The 16,641-nt window shown below is 40.1% G+C and overlaps 1 protein-coding gene across 1 annotated transcript; it reads right to left on the bottom strand.

Annotated features, from left to right (window-relative positions):
• Nucleotides 1-12,458: 12,458 nt before the first annotated feature.
• On the bottom strand, nucleotides 12,459-13,198 carry LOC102406445 (keratin-associated protein 7-1). Its single transcript, XM_006053845.4, has one exon. It carries the CDS (start codon nucleotides 13,120-13,122, stop codon nucleotides 12,859-12,861), a length of 264 nt encoding a protein of 87 aa, XP_006053907.3. The 5' UTR covers nucleotides 13,123-13,198; the 3' UTR covers nucleotides 12,459-12,858.
• Between the last annotated feature and the right edge of the window lie 3,443 nt (nucleotides 13,199-16,641).

Here is a 16,641-nt window from a genome sequence, read left to right as displayed (position 1 = left end):
GACATCCATGGAAGACACTGGGAGAAGAAATAACAAAGGGCAGTGCTTGCCAAATTTTCTTCATTGTTGTTACTGTTCAGTTGCTAAGTCATGTCTGACTCTTTGTGACCCAATGGACTGCCTCATGCCAGGCTCCTCTGTCCTTCACTATCTCCTGGAGTTTGATAAAATTAATCTTGATTTTGTCAGTGATGCTACCTAACCATCTCATCCTCTGTCATCCCCTTCTCCTCCTGCCCTCAGTCCTTCCCAGCATCAGGGTCTTTTCCAATGAATCAGCTCTTTGCATCAGGTGATCAAAGTATTGGAGCTTCAGCATCAGTCCTTCCAATGAATATTCAGAGTTGATTTCCCTTAAGATTGACTTGTTTGATCTCCTTGCTGTCCAAGGGACTCTCAAGAGTTTTCTCTAACACCACAGTTCAAAAGCATCAGTTTTTTGACACTCAGCTTTCTTTATAGTCCAACTCTCACATCCATACATGACCACATAAAAACCATAGCTTTGTCTATACAGAATTTTGTCAACAAAATGAATGTCTGCTTTTTAATATGCTGTCTAGGTTTGTCATAGCTTTTCTTCCAAGTAGCAAGTGTCTTTTACTTTCATGGTTGCAGTCACCATCGCAGTGATTTTGGAACCCAGGAAAATAAAGGCTGTCACTGCTTCCACTTTTTCCCTTTCTATTTGCCATGAAGTGATGGGACTGAATGCGATGATCTTTGTTTTCTGAATATTGAGTTTTAAGCCAGCTTTTTCAGTGTCTTCTTTCACCTTCATCAAGAGGCTCTTTAGTTCCTCTTAACTTTCTGCCATAAGGGTGGTGTCAGCTGCATATCTGAGGTTGTTGATATTTCTCCCAGCAATCTTGAGTCAAGCTTGTGAGTCATCAAGCCCAGCATTTCACACGATGTACTCTGCATATAAGTTAAATAAGCAGGGTGACAATATACAGCCTAGTCATTCTCCTTTCCCAATTTTGAACCAGTACACTGTTTCATGTAAAGTTCTGACAGTTATTTCTTGACCTGCATACAGGTTTCTCAGGAGACAGGTAAGATGGCCTGAGAGTCCCATTTCTTGAAGAATTTTCCACCGTTTATTGTGATCCACACTGTCAAAGGCTTTAGTGTAGTCAGTGAAGCAGTAGATGTTTTTCAGGAATTCCCTTGCTTTCTTTATGATTCAACCAATGTTGGCAATTTGATCTCTTTTTTCTCATAATAGCACACAAAGTACATTACACATCTCTATATGGTGGGATAATCTGACAAGACTCACTCGAAGTGATGGCCACCCCATGAGCTCTGACACCCCAGATCCTGCCCAGGTCAGCTGGAGACTAACAAGCAGCAATACCCCTGCACACCTGTAATTCTGTGCTGCTGCTGCTGCTGCTGCTGCTAAGTCGCTTCAGTCGTGTCCGACTCTGTGCGACCCCATAGACGGCAGCCCACCAGGCTCCCCCATCCCTGGAATTCTCCAGGCAAGAACACTGGAGTGGGTTGCCATTTCCTTCTCCAATGCATGAAAGTGAAAAGTGAAAGTGAAGTCGCTCAGTCGTGTCCAACTCTTCTCGACCCTGTGGACTGCAGCCTACCAGGCTCCTCCGTCCATGGGATTTTCTAGGCAAAAGTACTGGAGTGGGGTGCCATTGCCTTCTCCGAATTCTGTGCTGATGTCCTCTAATTGCAAAGCTTTGTAAGATATTTGGGACAATTAGAGATGATAAAATAGACAGTAGATACTACATCTAATCATTGCTACAAGAAAAAAATAAAGAAAATCTTCACGCTTCCAGAATGTAAGTGGAGGCTCTCTTAGACTCTTGATTTAAAATCCTCCTAACGCCTTTGGGTTACTACTTTTTGGTAATCAGATACTGTGAGTCTCAAAATATGACTTCCTTTCGGGTAATTTACTAACTGGCATACAAAATTTAATTATTGTTGTCTAGGGCCTCACATTCAGAAATCGCATCTTCATATCAAAGATATGAAATTAAGATTTACACCCTTGAGATGATGCCATCTGAATAATAAGAATGGACACCTAGGAGTCACCCTTGACACCTTCCCAAATTTGCAATCTGTCATCGAGTGCTGTCACTTTACCTTCTAACACTCTCTGGAATGCACTGATTTCTATCAATCTCTGCCTCACTGCTCTACCATTTTTCTGACTGTTTCCTAATGCTATGCTGCTGCTGCTAAGTCGCTTCAGTCGTGTCCAACTCTGTGCGACCCCATAGACGGCAGCCCACCAGGCTCCCCCGTCCCTGGGATTCTCCAGGCAAGAACACTGGAGTGGGTTGCCATTTCCTTCTCCAATGCATGAGAGTGAAAAGTGAAAGTGAAGTCGCTCAGTCGTGTCCGACTCTTAGCGACCCCATGGACTGCAGCCTACCAGGCTCCTCTGCCCATGGGATTTTCCAGGCAAGAGTACTGGAGTGGGGTGCCATACTGGACATAATGTAAGTTTTTAATCAATATTACTTGAGCTAATGAGTGAATGAACAAATATAGTAAGTTCTCTACATACCAATCTTCAAGTTGTAAACTTTCAAAGCGTGTGTTCCCATGTCCAATCACATAAGTTAGTTCATGTGTCTGGTGTGCATCGTCATGTTGTGCATCCCCTACAAGTGGTTGTGCTTTGTGTACTTTACAGGGTACAGTAGCACAGTATCTTTATTTCAAGCCCAGGATGTCCAGAAGCAAGTGTAAAAGCAGCAGTGATGTAGTTAGTACTGCTAAGAAATGCCAGCCATTCCACTGTACTACTGTACCTTCTTTCAAGGTACTTTACTGTAGGAAAGTATTGTGTGAAAAGTATTATAAACTTATTACAGTACAGTATTATGTAGAACCCTTGAATGGCCTTCCCAGGTGGTGCAGCAGTAAAGAACCCACTTGCCAATGCAGGAGACACGGGTTCAATCCCTGGGTGGGGAGGATCCCTGGGAGGAAAAAATGGCAACCCACTCCAGTATTCTCTCCTGGGAAATTCCATGGACGGAGGAGCCTAGGGAGCTACAGTCCATGGGGTCACAAAGAATTGGACACGATGGAGCAACTAAACAACAGCAACACTAAATAGCCAATTGTGTTAGTTGTGTATCTAGGCTAACTTTGTTGTATGTATGAGCAAATTGGACTCATAAATGCACTCCTAGAAAGAAACTTGCTTGCATGTAGAGGACTTACTGTATTCTAAATTTAAATTGGCCACTCACTTGCTGAAAGAATTTAGGCAAATCACTTGCTGGGCCCCAAGTCATTCTACTGTAACAAGAGGTAAGTTGATTCCCTGAGACTTATGATCCTAACATCAAAATCACTGAGAAGCTAAGATTACAATCCAACCATCTCCCATCAGATTTGGTCAATTAAGCATGCGACTGTACAGAATAATTTTGCTCACTGTGTTACACACCCCTGCTAAGACACACTCAGGAGCTCACAGCTGCCATCAATTTAAAGCACAGAATGTAACAACAGAATCTCAGAAGAGAAATGTTGAAATTTCTACAAGACATTCCACTGCAGTAGTTTCAAAGTTTAGACTGCAAAAATCTCCTTGAATACTTATTTAATATGCTTACTACTGAGCTCTCTTCATATAGATTCTGATTCCCTGGGTCTGGGCTAGGTCTGAGGAGTCTGCATTTTGAATAAGTAGCCCAAATCATCCCCAGAAAGTGCTTTGGGGAACCCTCACTGCCCAGTGGTTAGGACTCAGTGCTTTCATCGCTGTGGCCCAGTTTTCATCCTTGATCAGAGAACTAAGACCACATAAGCCAAGTGGTGCTGTGAAAAAATAAGAAGAAAGTGCTTTGGCCACTCCTTGAGAAACCAGTACTGTTCACTGGTAAGCCATCTGTAAAGGTGTCCTCGTTAAGAAGACACACAACTTAAAATGGGATGAGCTTAAAATGGTGAAAGAAGAAAAGGAGAAACCTTCTTGTGTTGTGCCGTATGCTTAGTTGCTGAGTCGTGTCTGACTCTTTGCTACCCTACAGATTGTATCCCGCCAGGCTCCTCTGTCCATGGGTACTCTCCAGGCAAGAAGATTGGAGTGGCTTCCCATGCCCTCCTCCAGGGATTGAACCCAAGTCTCCTGAATTGCAGGTAGATTCCTTACTGTCTGAGCCATCAGGGAAGCCTAAGAATACTGGAGTGGGTAGCCTATCCCTTCTCCAGGGGAACTTCCTGACCCAGGAATCAAACCAGGATCTCCTGCATTGCAGGCAGATTCTTTACCAGCTGAGCTACCCAGGAAGCCTGACACCTTCTTAGCCAGGATTAGTAAGCAGAATTTATATAACTTATTATCATGGACAACTTTGCTTCCCAGGGGACATTTGGCAACTGTCTAAAGACAATTTCACTTGTCATAACTGGTAGGTTGTTGCGTTCCATCTAATGAGAGAGGCCAGGGATGCTGCCAAACATCCTACAGTGCACAGAACACTCCTCTCCCCTCAATAACAAAAAACTATCCAGCCCCAAATGTCAACAGAGCCAAGGTCAAAAACGCTGGTCTGAAGTCAAGGTCACATGCAGCATACTCCAAGAGTGGTCACCTGACATGGATCAGAACTTGCTGACAAAGTCCTGGGACCAACTTGAGACACAATTTCACTACCTTGCTATCGCAGCACTCTTGGGGCTAAGCCACATTTGTGAGGCTACTAGGTTAATGGTAGAGCAAGCAACTAATTAATGAAATTTCCTATTTGATGTAGAACCCATGTGGTTTTCTTAAGAAATAATGTGATACCACAACAATGCCTAGATGCATAAAAGGCTCACTGACTCTGGCCAGAAACATCTCACATGTGTTTCAGAATCAACATGAAAAAGAAATTCCCAAAGACATTACCTTTTTTGCTGCAAGATTTTAGTCTCTAGTGGGATCTAAAGGTCCTTTTTGAGCATCTACCTTCTGTTCCTGTTGATGCAAAACGGAGGAGCTGAGGTCTACTTCTTGTGACATAAAGGGAGAGTTAGAGTCAGAAGCTGGAAATGTATATAAAATTCAGCCACTGCAGCAACCGGCAAGCTGAGTTAGTGAAAAGGATCAAGGATGAGAAATCATGGTCTGCCGTGCTACCTCAGTGCTAAAGCAGACTTGCTAATGAGTGGAAGGGAGACATTTCAACGTATTTATTTGTTGGTTACCCTTTGGAATATCTGAGATCATGCTCATCTGATGATTTGAAAACAGTGTTTCCTATTACAGCCAAACTACAAAGGATGATGAGTTCAATCTACCAAAATCATCATTTCTTCAAGGTCTCTGCTAACCAAAGATGAACATAAAAATAAATTTAAATTTAAAAAATGAGGGCTTTTGTCCCAAAGATTTCTCTTAACATTTAACATTGTTCATTAAGAAAGCCTTGAAAATTCTGTCGTGGCAACCAAGTGCGTAGGACAAAAAAGCTTCAGAATGGAAATAGTGAGGTATATGTGCGAAGCAGACTATTAAAAGAGGAGGAGGATTGAAAGCGAAGAAAACAGAACAGGATTTTACGTGCACTCTAACTCGATTATCATTGTCAAAGATAATGTCAGGAGCCTCAGAGGCAAGTCACTAAAAAGGAATTGGTGTCTGAGGAATAACAGGGTATTTTTAGAGACAACCATACTCAACATACTCTGGAGTCATAGAACATGCTGAGCAGTCTCTGCCTGGCAGGCCATAGAAACAAGAAATATTTCCATTTATCTAGTAGAAAGCTCTCCTGCTATAATTTTAAGAGCTATTTCTCTATCCTCAATAGAAATTAAAAAAAAAAAAAAAAGAAAGAAAATGGAACTAGTTTTTCTGTAAATAGCAATAAAAAATAGAACAAAAGTACGGGAAAATAATTTAACTTGTTGCTGAAGATGTTAATACCGTCTCATCGACACTTTAAAAAATCAACAATGAGAAATGTCTCCTTCTTTTGGGATAAAGAATTAACCGGACTTGACCAATACTCAAATCTTTTTATATCAATTTTTCATTTATTTATGTTTGTATTTATATGTTTGCTTGTTTATTCTGGCTGCACTGGGTCTTGCTTGTGGCATGAGGCTCTTCACTGCATCATGCAGCATCTTTTGTTGCAGAACACAGGCCCAGTATTTGCAGCTCTCAGGCTTAGTCACCCCTTGGCATGGGGGATCTTAGTTCCCCAACCAGGGATGGAACTCCCATCCCCTGCATTGCAGGTGGACTCTTAATCACTGAACCATCAGGGAAGTCCCCCCACCCAATACTTAAATTTTACGTGCACACAAATCACCTGCAGATCTTGTCTGTATGCAGAGTATGATTCTGACAAGGAAGGCCCACGACTGTGCATTTTGAAGACGCTTCCAGAGGATTTCCATGTCTGTTGTCTGCTGACCATATTCTAAATGGAAAGGGAGTGGGCTTTTTCTCTAAGGTTTTAAATAATTATATTAATTCAACAAATATTTATCAAGTGTCTGGGATACAGCACTGGCGATACAGCATTGAGTAAAGCATGGGGCTTTCTCTCAAAAACCTTACAACATACATGCTACAGTGAGGGAAGCCAACCTGTCAACTAATGATGGTGAGAAAGATAAACAGCAGCCCTGAAAACACAAATGGGAAACCAGAGCATTCCCTGCTCCCCACACACAGTCTTCAGAAAGAACATCAAATAAGACAGGGTCAGGCAGTGAGAGATGGAGAGAGACAAAAACAAAAACACTCTGTACTCACACCTAAAAACAGATGAAAACAAGAACACTATCCAAGCCAAAAAAGTGACTTAACGTCCTTTACAGTGACTGCTGCCCTTTGTACCAATGACAGCTTCAGCATTTTTCCATTTCTTCGATAAAAGTCTCATTAAAATACCCAACCATAGAATTAGGTCTGTTTCTTGTGGAAGGTAGACTTATGGTACTTCAGTGATGCCACTATCCCAATTTCCAGAACCTGTGAATATGTTACATTAGATGACAAGAGGGCATTGAGGTTGCTAATCCACCAGCCTAGAGGTAGGGAGATTATTCTGGATTATCTGGGTCATCCCAGTAATCAACAGGATCCTTAAAATGAAAGAGCAAAGTAGGAGGGTCAGAGTCAGAATCAGGGTATGAGATTTGAAAATGCTATGCTATTGCCTTTGAAGATAAAGGAAGAAGACACAAACAAAGGAATTGGAGCAGCCTATTAAAAACAAGGAAATAGGTTGTTCTCTAAAGCCTCCACAATGAATACAGTCCTACCAACACCTTGATTTTGGAACTTCTGACCTCCAAAATTGTAAGAGTAAATTTGTGTTGTTTTTAAACCACTAACTTTGTGAAAACTTGTTGCAGGTGGTACCCAGTCCAGAAGACACCCCTGCCTCTTTTGTGTGTATGCATGCATCTTCAGTTGCGTTTTGACTCTTTGTGTCCTCATGGACTGTAGCCCACCAGGCTCCTCTGTCCATGAGATTTCCCAGGCAAGAATACTGGAGTGGGTTGCCATTTCCTCCTCCAAGAGATCTTCCTGACCCAAGGATCCAACCCACATCTCCTGTGTCTCCTGCATTGCCAGGCAAATTCTTTGCCACTGGGCGACCTGGGAAGCCACCACCTCCTTTAATCATCTCCAATATCAAATCCCTCAAGCGCAAATCCTAGAACAAGCCCCTCCTATACCCTCTTATTGAGACATCCTACAGTTTCTCATGTTGTATGATCTCCATTGTCACAATAAGTTAATAAGCCCAACTTTGCTGATTATAGTGTGTTCCAGGTGGTCTCAGTTGGTGAGCAGAGCCATGTGAGCACTGTAACAGAGGTGAAGCTTTTCAGCTGAAACAAGGGAGGACCCCTGGGGTAGAGGAAGTCCTTTTGAAGGCTCTGTAGGAGTTTGCTAGATGAAGACTAGGGCAGAAACAGCAAAAAACTGTAATACGTCCCATTGCAGGAGAGAGGGAAGCTTGTTATAATGAAGTAGGAAATGAGACTAGAGAAACTGATGTTCTTGTGTGCCACTAACTGATCTTTATCCTGAAATCTGTAATTAACCACAAAATAGCCAGAGTCTGTGAAGAAAGTCATGTTATTAGATTTTCATTTTGAGTGACGATTTCATCTGTAGTGTAGAAGATGGGCTAGACTCTGCCTGACACACCAGACAGGCATCTGGTGTTTTAATCCAGGCAAGAAATGATAAGGGTGTGAATGGATGCAGAAATGGGGAGTGAAGGTCTGCCACCATTTCTTAGAGATACTGAGATGGGAAAAATCCAAGAACTTGGAATCAAGACAAAGATTGAAGCATAATATTTATTAAAATTATTTGACAAGCTTAGGAAAATACTGGAGGATCTTGATAACCTCAATTACAGTCAAATCACTAAACACATAATGAATGTTTTGCCTTTGTTATCAGTGGTAGAATAATGTTCATGAAAGGAGTCAGAAGACCTCAGTTTGATACCTTGGCTCAAAGCTTAACTCTCCCAGTTGATAAATATTTTCCCATTTGGGGAAATTATTTAATTTCCATCAATATTTTCATGATACCCATCTCCCAAGATAATTGTCAGAATTAAACAAAATTCTAAGGACATATTCTGTAAAATGTAAATCCAATATATATATAATATAATAACTATATTAGATATAGTTATTAATGGCATAAGGAGTGCATTAGGCAGGGATATTTCTGGGAAAGAGTTCATAATTTTTAAAATGCTATATGACTTGTTTTATAGTGGAGGGATGGATTTAGAGTCAGGTCCCCATTGCTATAGCTTGGCATTTTTCTTTCCAAATGAATGATGCAGCCTCAAACAAATCACTAAATTTTCAACATTGGTTTCCTCTTTAGTAACATAATAAAGAAATCCATCTCAAAAAATTTGTATGCAAATAAATAGTGAAATTATCAATTGTTGTATCTATTACATAATTACTGTGGGAGAAAAGAAGATAGGTAGTTATTGTTGTTCTTAATCACTTCCTGTCCTCTTTAAGGATTTTATGTTTTTTAGGTTGGCAGATGAACCAGATTTCTTCCCCTCCCCTTTCCCAGAATCCATTAAATTAAATCAAATGTTGGAAGCCAACAATGACAAGGAGAATTGTGGGGACAATATCAGTGGAGGAGAGATAACTAAATGTCTGGATGATGGAAAAGAAATGAAGGAAAAACAAGGAGAAAGTCATGGCAGAGACTATGATAGGAGGAGTCTACAAGTGAAACTAAGCAGACCTTCCCTTCAAATTCACAGGGAGAATTGGGACTTAGAATATTAAAAAAAAAAAAAAAGCAACTTTGGGACTGAAACAAAGATAAAGTAGTTAAATGAAACTCTCATTGAAGAACAAGAGAGTACTAGGGCAACTTGTCATTTCAACTTTAGAGCAAAACTTTAGACCTTTACACCCTGACATTTGGAGACCTCATCCAGCCTGAAGGTCAGCCACCCTTCTCTCACCCTAATGTGAATGCTGCCTGTCAGTGACTTTCCCCCAAACCCAGAACTGCTGTGCAGCTTGTCAGTGTGCCATTATTAAATCTGAAAGAATGATTAACAACCATAGCAATGACTGTTGTAACGTATGTTGTTGTGCATTGTTCAGCCATTAGGTTGTGTCCAACTCTCCGAGACCCCATGGACTGCAGCACGCCAGGCTTCCCTGTCCTTCACCATCTCCCAGAGTTTGCTCAAACTCATGCCCATTGAGTCAGTGAGGCTATCTAACCATCTCATCCTTTTTCTTCCCCTTCTCCTCCTGTCCTCCATATTTCCCAGCATCAGGGTCTTTTCCAATGAGTTGGCTCTTCACATCAGGTGGCCAAAGTATTGGAGCTTCAGCTTCTGATGAATGCCCAGGGTTGATTTCCTTTAGGATTAACTGGTTTAATACGAGAGGATAGAAATTAGCATATGTAGCAATGATACCATAGCAGTGAGTACACTTAACACCTATTTCATATTTTCTAAATACCAGTCTTTACCAAAGGGATCCAGTGCTCCCATGATTGAAGCAGAAGAGTTCAAGATGAGCCTGGAATATCTCATTGAGTCAGAAAGTAAAGCATTGATCAGACAGCAATGGGAACCATTTCTAAAGGACAAAGAAGCCAGAATGATGATGTTCCCACTCTCCAAATCTGGGGCAATTAGAGCTTGAAAGTTAATAATATTTTAATGAAAAAATAATATTAATGGATGGTAACACATTGAGTAAAATAAGAATCTTCAAGCCCACACTGATATAGCTTTTGATAACAATAAATAAGCACATAAAAATAAATGGGGAGAAGAGAAAGTTCTTTCTTACAATAGATTGCCAAACAATAAATGTAGAAGGATGTATAAAATTTAAAAACTGTGAATGAATCCTAAGACAGTGGATGAAAACTTGATAAGGAATAGAATATTTGCATAGTGTCAAGGCTTCAATAAAAATTATTAGTTACAAAGAGAAAAATAGCAAATTTGCAGTGAAGAAACATATAGGAAACTACTTTCATCAAGTGAACAAAGTAACCAAACAACCAAATTTGTATGAACCAACATAAAGTGTCTCCTTATTCAATGCACTGAAAAGGATTCAGCATTACTTCTATGGCATTTGTATCAAAAAATGCTAAGTATGAATCTAATCATGACGAAAGTTGGATAAACCAAAATCAAGGGATATATATCTTGTTATAGGCTATCTCTTATTTTGGGTCCTTGGAAGGAAATGAGTCTTTGGATAATCATTTATTAATATAACACATTAATTATCATAAAATAAGAGACTTTTAAAGGTCTGCACAGTCAAAGCTATGGTTTTTCCAGTAGTCATGGACGGATATGAGAGTTGGACCATAAAGAAGGCTGAAGTGCTGAAGAACTGATGCTTTTGAATTGTGATGCTAGAGAAGACTCTTAAGAGTCCGTGGACTGCAAGGAGACCAACCAGTCAATTCTAAAGGAAATCAGCCCTGAATATTCATTGGAAGGACTGATGCTGAAGCTGAGACTCCAATACTTTGGCCACCTGATGTGAAGAACTGACTCAGTGGGAAAGACCCTGATGATGGGAAAGATTGAAGGCCAAAGGAAAAGGGAGTGGCAGAGGATGAGCTGGTTGGATAGCATCACAGACTCAATGGACATGAATTTGGACAACCTCCAGGAGATGGTGAAGGACAGAGGAGCCTGGCACGCTGCAATGCATGGGGTCTCAAAGAGTCAGACATGTCTTAGAAATTGAACAACAACAAAAATATATTTAACTCTTGAAAGTCAGAATTATGTTTTATTTATCTCTGTCCCCACATTTTAGGACAGTGTGTGGTGTTGTAACTTCTTGGTGAGTGTCTACTGAATGAGTGTCTCAGCCCAGAGATTGTGGCAGGTTTGTACAGCCACCCAGTTTTAAACAGAGTGACCAGAGCCCAGTAACTTCATACATACATAAATGAACCTTGTATCAGACTATACAATATTTTGCACCCATAAAGCAGAGATTTAACAAGTCAATGCACAATTATTGAGCATCTTTTCTGAGACAGGTAGGGGTTCAATAAATACTTTATGCATGAATGAATGAGCTTTAATTCAAACAGAGCAGAGTTTTCTCAGGAAGCATTTTCTAAGCGCAGATCATATATCATTTCAAGTGCTTTTGATGGCAACTATCATGAACTGAACTGAATTGATCATTCCAAAGAACAAATACCTCATTTTTAATATGCCTACATATATAATCAGAAGTGAAGAAGGTGGGAAAAATAAAACCCATCAATCAAAAAGGGAAAAAAGTATTATGTGATTTTAGTTTCTGGCTTGCCTTCATTAACCAAATCTTAGGAAGTCTTAAAAACAGTTTCATAACTCATTCCACTTAAGGAAATTTTTCCAACAGTTTATGGGGTTTAAATCTCTCTATAATGAGTTCTATAAGCAGCAGGAAAAGAGGAAGAAGCTAAATGAAATTGTGTCAATAATGAAAGGAGGAAAGAATTTTCTTTTAATATTGAACAGCTAAGAAAATTTCCTATTTATAATCAGCATAGAGAAACACTAACAATCGCAGTGTACAGACTATACAACTGACTCTTGAATAAAGTGGGTTTGAACTTCAAAAGTCCACTTAAATGCAGAATTTTTTTAGTAGTAAGCACTACAATGCTACACAGTCCACAGTTGGTTGAATCCATGGATAAAGAGAAATCTCAGATACAAAGGGCTGAACATAAATTATACATGGATTAACCTCCCACACTGTTCAAGGGTCATCTGTATTCTGGTTAAATTTAGGACTTTTTAAAGAATTTTTTTAAAAATTGAAAATCTCAACATAAAGGGACAAAATTGTTAGGCATCACCCTATATGTGATTGAAGTCCACCCTGACAGGTTGAAACTGGTTGATGAGAGCAAAACGAACAAACAAAAGGCACAATAAAATAAACAACCAGAACAAAAATGTTTGTGCTGAATGACTTGGATTTATTGTGATGAACAGCAAAACCCCTTCCTACTCACACATTTAATAGTAATGCATTGATATTGATGTAGAATTTAATGATACATGGGCAGAGCTACCATAGGAGACAGACTGTCTGCTTCATTAGTAAAATTCAAGTATGTTAGAGAAATACAAAATCTTGCCCTGGCTATAGATGAGTATCAGCTCAGCATTTGATGCCTGGGTGACTTGTTCAGCAATGTCAAAGATCAGGATCTCAGCAAGAAGACTGCAAAAACATGGAAGATGTATCTCTCTCAAGCGTTTCTGGAGGCAGGAAGACAGTCATTGTTTTTCAGGCTGTTCTGCACACAGAGAATTGAGGGCGAGTCCCGTAGTCATCTGGAGTCATGGTCCATCAGTAGGTGCTGTAGCCAAAGCCAGAACCAGAGCCCCATGGCCTATAAAAGCTGCCCCCATAGCCACAGCCCAGGTTGCTAAAGTTGCTACCACCAAAACAGTAGCCCAGGGAGCTGTAGCCATTGCATCCATAACCATAATTCAGGGGAGAGCCAAGGGGCACAACGCAGTTCAGGGGGGTGGCTCTGAAGGTCCTGTGGAAATTGGTTCCATAGGAAGGATAGCCTGGGAAGTAGCTTCCGCAGCAGAAGAAATGAGTCATCGTGGCAGGAGTTGGGAAGGATTTGGATAGAATGTGAAGAGCAAGTTACCCAAGAAGGAATGAAGTTCTCATCCTGCACGGGACCTTTTATACCTCAAGCTGGTGGGCATGACATGCTTGCCTAGACATCTTGCCATAAATTTGCATAGATAATTTATTATTGCTAATAAAATGCATATAAAGCAACTCACAAACTCTTTGCCCACATTTTTGTTTGCTTTTCTATTTGCAAAGGAATGTGTTGTATCTTCAAAGTCAGTGCCTTCTTTGACATGCAAATGAATTCTTTTCATCAGTGTCCCATGGTTTAACAACTGTTCTGATTGCATCCTGTGAGGCTGTTGAAATTCTCTGATTATAAACTCCTCCCAGCTGACATAACTAAACTGAAAAAAGCTTTGGCAACAATGTAAACACTTTTATAGCTTGAAATTATCTCCATATGTCATTCAAAGACATTGGTATATTAATGGGTATGGGGTTTCTTCTGGAATAGGAAAATTATTTGTAACTAGAGGTGGTGATTGCATCACAGTAAATTATTCACTTTAAAAATGGCTTATCTTGTGTTTACATTTTGTAGCATTGAAACATACACATTACCATATGTAAAATAGACAGTTGAAGGGAAGTTGCTGTATAACACAGGGAGCTCAACATGGGCTTCCCTGGTGGCTCAGACAGTAAAGAATTGGCCTGCAATGCAGGAGACCCAGGTTCAATCCCTGGGTAGGGAAGAACCCCTGGAGAAGGAAATAGCAACCCACTCCAGCATTCTTGCCTGGAGAATTCCACAGATAGAGGAGCCTGGCAGGCCATAGTCCAAGGGGTCACAAAGGATCAGACACCACTGAGTGACTAACTCTAACACTTTAGAAGGGGAGGGATGAGGGGAAGGGAGATTCAACAGGGAGGGGATGTATGCATACTTATGGCTGATTTACTTACGGCAGAAACCAATACAACTTGGAAAAAAATTATCCCCCAATTAAAATGGCTTGCTTTATGTTATGTGAATTTCATCTCAAATTTTTACAATTTTTAAACATTGCTACAGAAATCCATCAGAACAAGACTTTTTAGAGAAGCTGAAAGAACACTAAATAATAGGAGAGCTAGGGACAAAGTGGTTGTCATTTTCATGTATTCCATTTATGAGCATTATCCTTGTTAAGGTTTTCTTTTCGTGGGGGACACACAGTCTTTGGTTGTAAATCATGTTGAATGTTGCCAGGCTGTCTTGTTGTGAGGTTGCCACACTGGAGCTGAGTGGAAAGATGCCCAGTTTAAAGTCGTGTTATACCATGCTTGGTTCTTGTTCACTCCTAGTAAAACAAGCTTTGATACCATGATCTATTATGTAATACCAGTTGTATTTTAAGATGAAGCACTTACTTCTGCTCCCACTTTGCAGAAGTAGGGCCACTTCTCATGACAAAAGTAAACCAGAAAGAATTTGAGATCAGCAAAGCTAAGTCTATTCTAATTCAAATGTTTAGAAAAGAATTGGTTTTTATAAGATCTAGATTCTCTGAAAATAGATAAAGAAAACATCCTGGATACCAACTCCTTTTGCATATTCTCCCCTTAATGGACAACTATAGAGCCCAAAGAGCAAAACTAATCATTCCAGACATTTTCTCTATTAAAATTCCTCTTCTCTCAGGTTTCCTGACAGAAGAATTTCCTACGGATCATATTACTTAATTTTGGACATCTTTTTTTAATTCTAAAAACTGACTGCATGTTATGAGAATTTATAGTTAGAATCAAAAAGATAAGGTCTATTTTCAAATTTAATTTTTAACAAAAGTAATAAATAAAAATAGAGGTTATATCCACAAGAGTCCAGATGGTATAAATTCTACATAAGCTAATCCCAGAAAACTGGAAAATATGTCTGTGGGTTGGAGATGACAAAGGTGACTGCTCTCATTAAATTTTGACAATTTTGTGGTTGCTTGAAATTTTTAACTGCTGATTCTACCATGTAATGACATGTACAGATGTGAGAGCTGGACCATAAAGAAGATTGAATGCCCAGGAATTGATGCTTTTGAACTGTGCTGCTGGAGAAGACTCTCAAGAGTCCCTTGGACTGCAAGGAGTTCAAACAAGTCAACCCTAAAGGAAATCAACCCTAAATATTCATTGGAATATTCTGATGCTGAAGCTGAAGCTCCAATACTTCAGCCACCTGATGCAAAGAGCTAACTCTATGGAAAAGACATTGATGGTGGGAAAGATTGAGGGCAGGAGAAGAAGGGGAATGACAGAGGATGACATGGTTGGATGACATCACCAATTCAATGGACATGAGTTTGAGCAAACTCTGGGAGATCATGAAGGACACGGAAGCCTGGCATGCTGCAGTCTGTGGGGTCTCAAAGAGTCGGGCACAACTTAGCAACTGAACAACAAAACTATGCAGTGACATTTGAACCTGTAATTTGGATCTACTGCCACTAAATGGCAATGATATTTCAGTTAGTCTGAAGGACTGGACTGGAGTTGGGATCTCAAATGTAAACAGGCAGAACACCCTAAAGAACTTGTTTGAGATTCAGATTTTCATAGCTCTCCTTTCCCACTACCAGCATAAGATCCTTAAAATCTATATTTCTAATGAGTATGTAAGGTGAGTCTCATAAATAAATCATCCTGAAAAATTCTGGACCTGGTCTTTCATGAGATCTCAAAGAATCTGTTTTTGCTTGGCTGTGTGAAATTGCCCCGAGCTGAGCTTTCTCTGACGAGCATGTTCAGTGTCAGTCACAGGTGGCCTATTTCCTTTCTCTCTGGGTGATACAGGTAATTAAGGAAAAAAACCTTAGTCTGTCTTTTCCATTCACCTGTGCTCTGATTCTTTTCTTAGGATACACCTGAATGGAAATGGAATTAATAGCGATGTGTGCAGGCATCTTTTACCAGGTGGTAATATCCACCTGGGTGGGCCTCCGAATTAGTTACCCCCAATTGAAAAAAAAAAAAAAAACAAAACTCTTTGGCATGTTTCTTTTACCTTCCTGTCTCCTTTTAGACTTTCCCAGAGAAAATTCTCAGCCATGTATTTGATTGTTATTCAATATTTTTATTTTAAATGTTAGTAATAACAAATATTTATGCATGGTTCTCTTAGTGCTGGGTTCTGCTGAAATACTGGGAATGGATAACATAGTAAGAAGACTTACTATGCACTTTTCTAAGCACTTGTGCTCAGTTGCGTGCAACTCATTGGGACCCTTTGGACTGTAGCCCACCAGGCTCCTCTGTCCATGGGATTTTCAGGCAAGAATATAGGGGTAGGTTGCCATTTTCTTCTCCAGGGGATCTTCCCAACCCAGGGATCAAAAGCACATCTCCTGTGTCTTCTGCATTGGCAGGAGACAAGACACATATGACAAGTTTCACCCTTTTAAAGTATGTAACTTGGTGATTTTTATATTCACAGGGTTGTCAACCATAACCACTATTTAATTCAGAACAATTTCATCACCTCAAAAAGAAACCCCACAATCA

This window comes from Bubalus bubalis, chromosome 1 (genome assembly GCF_019923935.1).
Source record: "Bubalus bubalis isolate 160015118507 breed Murrah chromosome 1, NDDB_SH_1, whole genome shotgun sequence".
In the NCBI taxonomy this organism is placed as follows: Eukaryota; Metazoa; Chordata; class Mammalia; order Artiodactyla; family Bovidae; genus Bubalus; species Bubalus bubalis.
Note: the sequence above shows the minus strand (reverse complement) of the source record. Positions and strands in the feature narration are given on the sequence as shown.